The sequence below is a fragment of the Arachis duranensis genome, chromosome 8 (genome assembly GCF_000817695.3).
Source record: "Arachis duranensis cultivar V14167 chromosome 8, aradu.V14167.gnm2.J7QH, whole genome shotgun sequence".
In the NCBI taxonomy this organism is placed as follows: domain Eukaryota; kingdom Viridiplantae; phylum Streptophyta; class Magnoliopsida; order Fabales; family Fabaceae; genus Arachis; species Arachis duranensis.
This window is the reverse complement of record NC_029779.3, coordinates 38,177,105-38,186,693: the sequence shown is the minus strand read 5'-3', so window position 1 is coordinate 38,186,693 and position 9,589 is coordinate 38,177,105. Positions and strand designations below refer to the sequence as shown.

Below are 9,589 nucleotides of genomic sequence, written 5' to 3'. Positions count from 1 at the left end.
AGTACATAAAATATTTATGAAAAGAGAGTGATTTTGAAGCCAAGTCAATCACTTCGGACTTCGAAGGAATAGTGCTCTAAATCATCAAAAGATTCAAGATTACATAACCAGCAATGCAAAACTCTCAAGATTAAGTTTGAAAGCATACCATACCATGGTGCCATTCCTCTGACCAAGTTAATTTAAACTATAGAAACAAACTCAAGAATCCAGTAATAAACATGTCAAAAGATAGCTGAACAAAATTTGATAAAAAGGTACAGTCAAACTAAAAAAGTATCAAGTTTTCTCCCCCCACAAAAGCAGAAGCTAAAAGCACAGGAGTTTTGCATGATCCATATTAGTAACTTAAAAGGCTACCCCTCAACAAACCTAGCCAGCTCTTCAGATAAGATAGATGTATGCAATAATCAGCAACACCAGAACTGCCAAAACGAAGGCGGCGATTGAGGCATACAACATGTTATTGTTGGTAGACTTTTTCCGCTTGAGAATGGCCTTTGGAATCGATTCAGGGCCCTTCGCAGCACGGCTCCTGGATCTAACACTACTTTCCTTCAGGGCCTTCTCCTTCACTGCCACTGGAGCTGGGGCTTCGACATTATCCTCCTTTTCTTGCTCTGTGGCCTCCACTGCTGCTGAATCTTCTGGTTGTTCCTCGGGATTCGCGTCAGTTGCTGCCAAACCTTTCTTCTTTGCTGCTTTCTTCTCGCGGTCCTAAAGATATCAACATATTTAGATATATGCGAAATACGAAAATGTTTTGATTCGAAAAACATACATTGAAAGAAGAATTGTGTGGCAGTTACCTTGAGCTTCTTCTCAGCTTCCTTTTGTGCCTTGATAGCGGCTTTGGCGGCAGCTTTCTCTGCTAGCTTCTTCTTCCTTTCCAAAGCCTGCTTTGCCTTCGCAATTTCCTCCTCTCTCTTTATCTCTTTCAGCTTTGCTGGATCAACTTTGGGCTCCTTGGGAGTCTCCTTTACGGGTATCGCGAAGTCATATTCATCAGTTTCCTCTATATCCTTTGCCAGCTTGGATTTTGAGTCTTTCCCTTTGTTCTTGGCTTCTTTTGGAACTGCTTGAGTGACCAAGGTTTCCTGAGGAGCAGGCTTAGGCTCCTCCTTTGGCTGTTTTGCAACTGTTTTTGCCGGTGCAACAGTTTCAGCAACCTTTGGCTCTTCCAGGATTGGCTTTTCGTCAGGGTTCCTCATCCGCCCATCCCTACTCAACTGACGCATATCCAATGATGGAAGGATTCTTTTCTCATAATCGTTCCTGAAAGCTTTGTCACTGTTCCAGTGTGACATAAATTTCTCGACCTGGAACCAAAAACGCAAATAACAAAATATAAAACAAAAGTAAGATCGCATCCATAACCCAGAAAAAAAAATAAACAGATGCGAGAGAAATTTCAATGTCATTGTTAAATAATCTCACAGTGCTTTAAAGAATGAATATCACGAATACAAACCTCTGTCTGTGAAAGTTCCTCGATAGCACTAACATCTTTCTTTGCAGCAAGTTCCTTTGCTTTGTTCAGAATTATACGGGATTGGTGGAAATGGGAATTCTGAGAAAGATAGTATAAATAAAATTAAGAATCAAGTGCAAACACGAGACTGGGAAAACAATTCAGCCAAGAAATCATGATTGTAGTTACTAGAACCGATTCCGACTGACAAAACATCAAGTATGTTAATTAAGAAACAGTATGACAAAATTCTACTATTGCCGAGTGGTGGTCATTCATGTTAGACAATCGCCGTGAGGGCTAGAAAATGCTAGTATTAAAATGCAAAACATACCCCCTCGTCACGCTTCTTTCTCAGCTGTTGAATACTCTCATAAGCCTGTTCCCTCTTTTGAGTGATAACTGTCAGTTCGTCCTGCAGAGTCTGGATATCCTTGTCGATGACTTTCAGTTCATCATCAATTTGCTTGATTTTGGACCGAATCGCTTGTCTCTCCTTCTTCACTCCATCCAAATCCCCACCAATAGCCTGCAATAATTCGAAGGCAATTAATCTCTAATGAACTCATTGAATAGTAAATGTTTCAAGTATATTAGGGGTGCCTTTGTCTTTCATCTTCAAAAAAGTTTTGAAAACTTGATTCTTCTATATAATTAAAAAAGCTACAAAATGATTTTCTTAAATGTTACTTGTTCAACTTTTTGAAGAGAAAAAGCAGAAAACTGATAGATTTGAAAAATTCAGATTATTCTATATTCATACAAATTTATGGAAAGTGAGTTTTTCGGTTAAAACAAGCGATCTTTTGCCAGAAAAAGCTATAACAAAAGCACCCTGACACTTCATAAAAAGAAGCTCAACAGAACAATAAGCAAAATTATCTTACCTTAACCTGGTCTTGAATGGCTTCCTTCTGTCCCATAGAATCCTGTAACTTGGCCCTCATGGCAGCATTAGCAACAACTTTCTCCCTTGTCCCCTCAAGCTGTTTAATTTCTCGCATGATTTGCTTTTCCTCGTTTAGAGAAATGCTCTCATGTTGTATGCGGTATTGCAAGCTATATATCTGCATCAATCGAAGCACAAAGAAGTGGTCGGTTAATAGACAATAGATGGAGCAATTAATATGCAATTCAAAGAAATCGAACTCGTAACACACAATATCATTGAGTTCCTCCTCCGATGAGCATAAACCACTGCGACCAGCATTGTTGTTGGTACGAAGCTTGCCCAGTGCTTGTTGCAGAGGTTCGATCTCTTTTATTTTCTCATCCACAATACTCTGGAATTGTCTGCTGTCACCTCTTAGAGCCTTGATCTGAGAAATTAACTCTGCCCGTTCCGACTGCAAGAGTAAGACCAAATCAAATTCGCATTAAGCTCTCATCATCTGTCATTAAGATTTGGGAAAACTAATCTAGAGTTATAAAAAAAATAAACGAATAAAATAAAAAAGAAGAGTGATGTGACCTGTCATCTGTGATACACGGGATAAAATAGACATAATTTAACTCGTGTAAGAAAGCAGTGTAGGGCAATAGGGTAAGTGGGGTTTGTAAATTGAACCTCATAATCTTATATATTCTGCTACCAATTTGGTGTTTGTGCATTCAATTTATAAATAGATGTAATGCTATTTGTCACATACTTCTCTATTTTATTTTATCCTAATATTAGCAAAAGTTGTTTTGACTCGATAAATCCAGAATAAATGCCCGAATATGCGCAATTCAATAAAGACATGCATTATCAAAAGAATAAATATTTGACTCCCTTGCAATAGTGCTCCATGTAAAATCAAAGCTAGTCAAGCGTAGATTTATGGTAAACAATAAATTAAGATTTTCTGTCAAAAGACACAACAGTAAACAGCGGAAAAATCAGCAACTAGTTATTTTTGAAACATATGAACAGTTTTTTTTATCACCCTTGCCATCACAGTTATTAACATTAGGAACAACACATATGCTCAGACACCGAAACCAACCCCATATTCGAACACATCCTACTTCTCACCTTGGATCCTCTTGTCATTTTCAAATTTTGATAAACAACAACTAAAAGACAAGTAGCCGTGACAGATTATTTAGAACTCACCCGCTTAGCTTTCAGTGCTTCAGTGACCTGATATCGGGCTTGATTCTTCTTGGTAATCTCTTTGTCAAGCTGATCAATCTTAGATTTAATATGTGGATCCTCATAAGGCCGGCACCTAACAAAATAGAAGGAATGAATCTGCTTAGGTGCAGGCCACTCTTCCGCTGCCTCTTTCGGAACACTGGAATCAGAAACTTTATTCCCTTCCCCTTTAGCAGATTCATCTCCATGTGAGCCGAATTTGATGGCCGCGCTGGAATCCTTTTCCAGCTTGCCATGCTCCTTTTCATTCAAAATAGGTTTGCCTCCTTCAGCACCAGTATCCATTGGTCCTTGAACCATCTCAAATCCAACAACCTCGACCGCCATGGCTCCAATTACAACACACCCTCACAAAACTAAAGAAACCTATTCCCAAAAGAACATAAAAATATTAGGAAAGAAAATCAATATTGAGGGAAATCAAATACGGAGCAAGCGTATACTAATTCAGTGATTCTGATCCACATGATCAATAAACCAGGCACAAAATTCTTAAACCACGAATAAAAAACAAATCCTTTTTGCAACAATTCACAGAGATTGTTATAATTATCTAACAAATTTCAAAAAATAAAAAAGTACCAAAAATAAGATATATGCAGGCCGAAGTCGAATGAACGATGACGATATAACACCTAACTTCATCAATCAGTACATGAATTCCATCAAATTTGATCAGAGCATGAAAATATCAACATAGGGATCTAAAATGCTATAACATCTCCACCTTTAACATGAAATAGAAACAAATCACAAACACCCAGATGATATAAACGATAAAAATCATCTTTTTATGCATCCAAAACCACAGCCTCATCAAAATTGAAAACTCGACATGCAAATCCAAATCCCAGAAAACTGAGCTACAAGCACGAAAATTTCGACAAGTTTATATATGATCTGAATACATTTGAATGATCAGAATCAAACCCAGAATTTATTCAACAAAAAAGACAAAATCATTGAGCGAATGGACAGAAAAACCAAGACCAAAGAAACAGAACAAGATAGAAAAATTGCACCAGAAAAAAGATGGAGAGAATACCAGACAGTGAAGAAGAAGACCCTCTTTTGAGAAAGGGTCTCTCCAAAAAGTTCAGATCTCGCTCTGTTTTTTTCTACCTCGGACCCAAATAAGCCTCTCTCTTCCTGCGACGAAGAACCAGTTAAAGAGAGAGAAAACAGAGAAAAATACAGAGAGAAGGAGAGAGAGAAATATAAAGATATAGCGAGAGAGAGAGACTATAATCTTTTACAATTTACACTTTTTAACTATTTATATTTATATCCAAAAAATTAAAAAGAAAAAAAAGTAAAGATTTTTGTTTCACGTTCAGCAGCGTAGATCGCTATTGTCCTGAATATCTTCACAGTAAAAAAGGTAGGACTTCCGTTTTTCTTGACAGTGTTATTTTAAGGATTTATTTTTGCTTTTTTTTGTTTTATGGAAATTATTTTCTTCCATTATTTGCGATAAAGAAAAATATATATAATATGTAGGAAAAATTTTAAATGTATCGAGAACGTTGGTGTTGAAGTCATTTTAACCGTTAATTTTAATTAATATATTATATATATTTTTTATAATTTAGATAAATGGTTAAAACAATTGAAACATTAGTATTTTTGGTACACTTAAAACTCTTCATAATATATAAAGGTTTCTAAGGTTTTACAATTTTGGCCGTGTCCAAGTTTTGTAGGTGTCTCTTTATTTTATTTTATTTTATTTTATTTTATTTTATTTTATTTGTTGTTTTTAGTTTTTTACTTTTTTGGGGCTCTGTCTAAGTTGGAAGTTTTGTTTCTTAAAAGCAACATATTTTGCTACTATGGGGTTTTCTATGATATGGTTGGTTTTTGGCAATTGCAATTTTCTGCAAAATAGATAGAAAATAGAAGTTAGATCATAGCCTTGAAGTTGAACTTACCTAACTTTTTGCAAATAAAAATATCACTAATTTATAGACTTTTTTTTAAAAAATCCTAGAATAGCATATATGCTTTTAAGAAATATAAATATATTAATAAACAGTTGAAAATAGTGGAAGATATTTAAAAGATAAGTGTTACACATACAAGTTATTTAGTTTACAAGTCATACAAGTTGGGAGAAACTTAACAAAAAGTACGCTGGCTCATATACAATTTCCATGGCGTACTTCGCGTTCCTCCTTTTCCTCCTCCTCTTCATTCTTCTTCTCCTACTCTTCTTCTTCTTCCTCCATGAAAACGAGTTTATTGTCAAATTTGTTCGATCTCTTTCGTGCATTCTCTCTTTGCCTTTTCATTTGGTGTTTTATCTGCATTTATCATTGGTATTCTTGCTTTGTTTTTTTTTTCGATTTTTATGGTTTTTGAAATCAAACTTTGAAATCGTTTTGAAGATAATTGAACTTCAGAAATATACCCAAACGATTACAGAAATACACCCAACCGATTACAGAAATACACCCAAATGGTTACAGAAATACACTCAAATGGTTACAGGAATTCACCCAAACGATTATAGAAATACACCCAAAGGATTACAGAAATACACCCAAAGGATTACAAAAATACTCCCAAAATTCATTGAAGTACACCTTATGCATAATTTAGAACTCTTTCTCTTTCTCCTCCTCATCTTCTGCTGCTTTTTCTTCTTCTTCATTTTCTTATTTCATATTCTCATAATTTTTTTTAGAGAAAAAATCAAACAAAGAAGAAAAAAATACATAATGTTGCAAAATTAAAAGAAGAACGAGGTGAAATACGACGATGAAGATAAAACACTTCAAAAATAAAGAAGAATGAGAAGAAGAAGAGGAGGCACAGAAAAAGAAAAAGAAGGAGAAGAAAAAGAGGAGGCATAAAAAAAAGACAAAGAAAAAGAAATAAATGACTTGTATGAAAAAATGCTTGTATGTGGAGAATTCCTCTATTTAAAAGAGCTCATAAATTTTTTTTTTGTTCAAATTATATCGATATTGCTAACTAAATTGTAATAAATTATTTTTTTCTCAATTACATTGATAGTGATTGTGAAATTAAAATAAAAAATATATATTTTCAATTTCGCTTACACTTGTTGTGAAAATGAGAAATAATATGTAAAATAGTAAATAATTATATTTTGTACAAACTGATAAATATATAATTTTTTTATTTATTTAAAAAGACTATGTATCTCATGGATCAAATTTTTCTAAAATAAAAGATTAATAAAATGAATAAATAAAGGTCTAATTATGTTAAATTAAGATAATAAAATTTACACATATATTTGAAATTATAAATTTAATGGTGGTTAAAATTCTCTTTGTCCTCTTAGCAAATATCAATCTCTTCACATTAAAGAATTTTTTCCATATCCCATGATAAAAGATAAGTCATATATAGCTAAGTATGAAAGAACATGGATATATTTTGAAGTTTTTGTAACGAATAGAATTGACAAGAGAAAATACCTCGGATATTTTCTTTATTAATAAAGGTAAAGAAAAAGGGTGGAGGAAAGTGGAAGCTACTATATTTTTGAAAAATAAAAACTATATAGTAAATTATGAATAATTATTTGATTTCTGTTATATATTTTAATATTAAAATAAAAATGTACTATGAACTAAAATAAATGAATTTAAGTTATTATTATTTGTATATAATTTTGATTGATCTATGTCTCATTTTTTTGTTTGGTTTAATCATATAAAATTTCATGCAAATTGGTTTATTATTGCCATTTATCCTAATTTATATATTTCATATATTTTTGGTTTGTTAGTCAAGTGATCAATTATAAAAATATTAAACTTATATAATAGCATAAATAAATATTTTAAAATAATATAACCAACTTTTCATAAACAAAAAATTAATATTATTTTTTATACTTTTATTCGTGTTTTTATACAGAAAATTTATAGATAATATAATTAAATTTTATAAATAACATAATAGTTTACTATCATTTTCACATCAAATTACTTTAAATCCCAAGCTCCAAACTAGGATCGAACCAATCTTGATAATCATCAAATAAAAAAAAAATAACGGGCTTGTAATTTATTAGAATTTAAATATTTAGATTGTTAGAACAAAGTCAACAAACTTTTGCTATTTGAAACCATCCATCTCAATTCTCAGATACATTATAGTTAGAAAAAAATTGATCATTTTAAAATACAACTTTTAAGTTTGTAGATATTTGAATAAAATCTTAGTGAGAAAGTAACTTTTTATGCATCGTTAATTTACGAATATAAAAAGATTTTTATACTATTATGTATTATAACTTATATTTACAGGAATTTTTAGATAATACAATTAATCAAGTAGATATTTTTCTTTACACTAATATATAAAATTTATTTTGAACAAATTATTAATGTCGCTAGTCAACCGTTAAGCAATAACAAGCAGTTTATTCTCATCTTATAAAAAATTTTATATTAACAATACTATATGAATTTTTTTATAAATGCAATTATTTTTAATGTAAAATATATTTTATAACCATTTTCCTATATCTACAATACCAACAATGTATTAAATATTAAATATTAAATTAAATCCTAAAAAAGGGTTACAAAAAATTATAAAAGGGATGTGGTGGGCGTTTACTTCGAGAAACCGGTCCAAGATCTGGATGAGTCATGAGAAATTGAGAATTTGAGAAGAGCGTTGTAAATTTCGAAATTACACAAATACCCTTGAACCTTTGTATTTTTTTCCACGTGCAATGCATTATGCGTATTAATATACGTTTCCTCGGCCACGTGCAATGGGTATGATTTTTTTTTTCTTTCTTCCTCAATTCTGAATTATGATTTTATCTTTCTCACACCTTCCCTCAACGAGGCAGCCGATAATGTCGGCGGAAGAGATAAGGGGGAGAACGGGGGAGGGATTGCATCAGGAGAAAAGGAGGATCATATTTCGGGAGGAGTTTCTAAGCCTTTGAAGGTTTCTTTCAGGGACAAAGTTGTGGGTTCCAAGATTGCTAAAGCTTTTTCACTTGTTGAAACTTTATCGGGAGATAACATTGCGATAGTTTCTGGGAAGCAAGGAGATCTCTTACCACCGAGTGTCACATTTACCCAAGAATCTAAGAATTGCTTGGCAGAACCTTATAAGGATGCTATAGTGATTAAGGTGCTAGGTAAACATTATAGCTACACTGCATTGTCTCATAAACTCCGAACGGTATGGAGGATTAAGGGAGGTTTTGATTTATTGGACGTGGGATTTGACTACTTTCTTGTGAAGTTTGATGTGGCTGAGGAGCGAGAAAAGATTCTCTTAGGAGGTCCATGGATGATCGAGGGAAATTATGTCGCTGTAAAGCCTTGTGATCAAGAGTTTAGATCAAGTGAAAACTGTTTTGGAGCAACTTTAGTGTGGATTAGAATTTCTGGATTACCAATTTGGTGCTACCAAGAAGATGCAATGCTCCGTGTTGCGGCTGCAGTTGGCATTCCCGTTAAGGTTGATTTGGCAACAAAATTAGCTGAAAGAGGACGATATGCTCGAGCCTGTGTTCAGATAGATTTAGGATTGCCAGTGACTAAGAAGATTCTTGTTGAAGGTGTTGAATATGAGGTTGAATATGAAAGTCTTCACCTTATTTGTGGCTCCTGTCTCAAGTTTGGTCATGATATGATGGTGTGCAAGACTGACAGCAATGCGGGAGGAGGAACTAATGCCAAGGTGGTCAGCGATGTAGCAAAGCAGCCAGAAAACTCAAATTCAAAAAAATCCAGTGCATGTGGAAAAGGCAAGTTTTTATTTTGGCAAGAATCTTGGAGATGAGACTGTAAATGTTACTGTCCCGAATTTGGTGGAGAGTGATTTGCATGCTGTTCATGTAGACCATACACAACATGAGGATTTGGAAGGTTGGACTCAAGTGATTAGGAAAGGAAAGTATAAAATGGGTCAAAAGCCTTCTCCTAGTACCCATCAGGTCCAACCAAAAGCAAAGAAGACTCCTAACAAGG

The 9,589-nt window shown here is 33.4% G+C and overlaps 1 protein-coding gene across 1 annotated transcript; it reads right to left on the bottom strand.

The window, feature by feature from the left end:
* Positions 1–381: 381 nt before the first annotated feature.
* LOC107462596 (proton pump-interactor 1) lies at positions 382–4,853 on the bottom strand (the record flags this gene model as incomplete). The annotated part of the gene is given in 8 exon segments (XM_052252798.1): positions 382–717; positions 810–1,319; positions 1,472–1,570; positions 1,806–2,000; positions 2,359–2,538; positions 2,632–2,817; positions 3,570–3,977; positions 4,657–4,853. Coding segments are annotated over 7 exon segments (1,872 nt in total). The 3' UTR covers positions 382–384.
* Between the last annotated feature and the right edge of the window lie 4,736 nt (positions 4,854–9,589).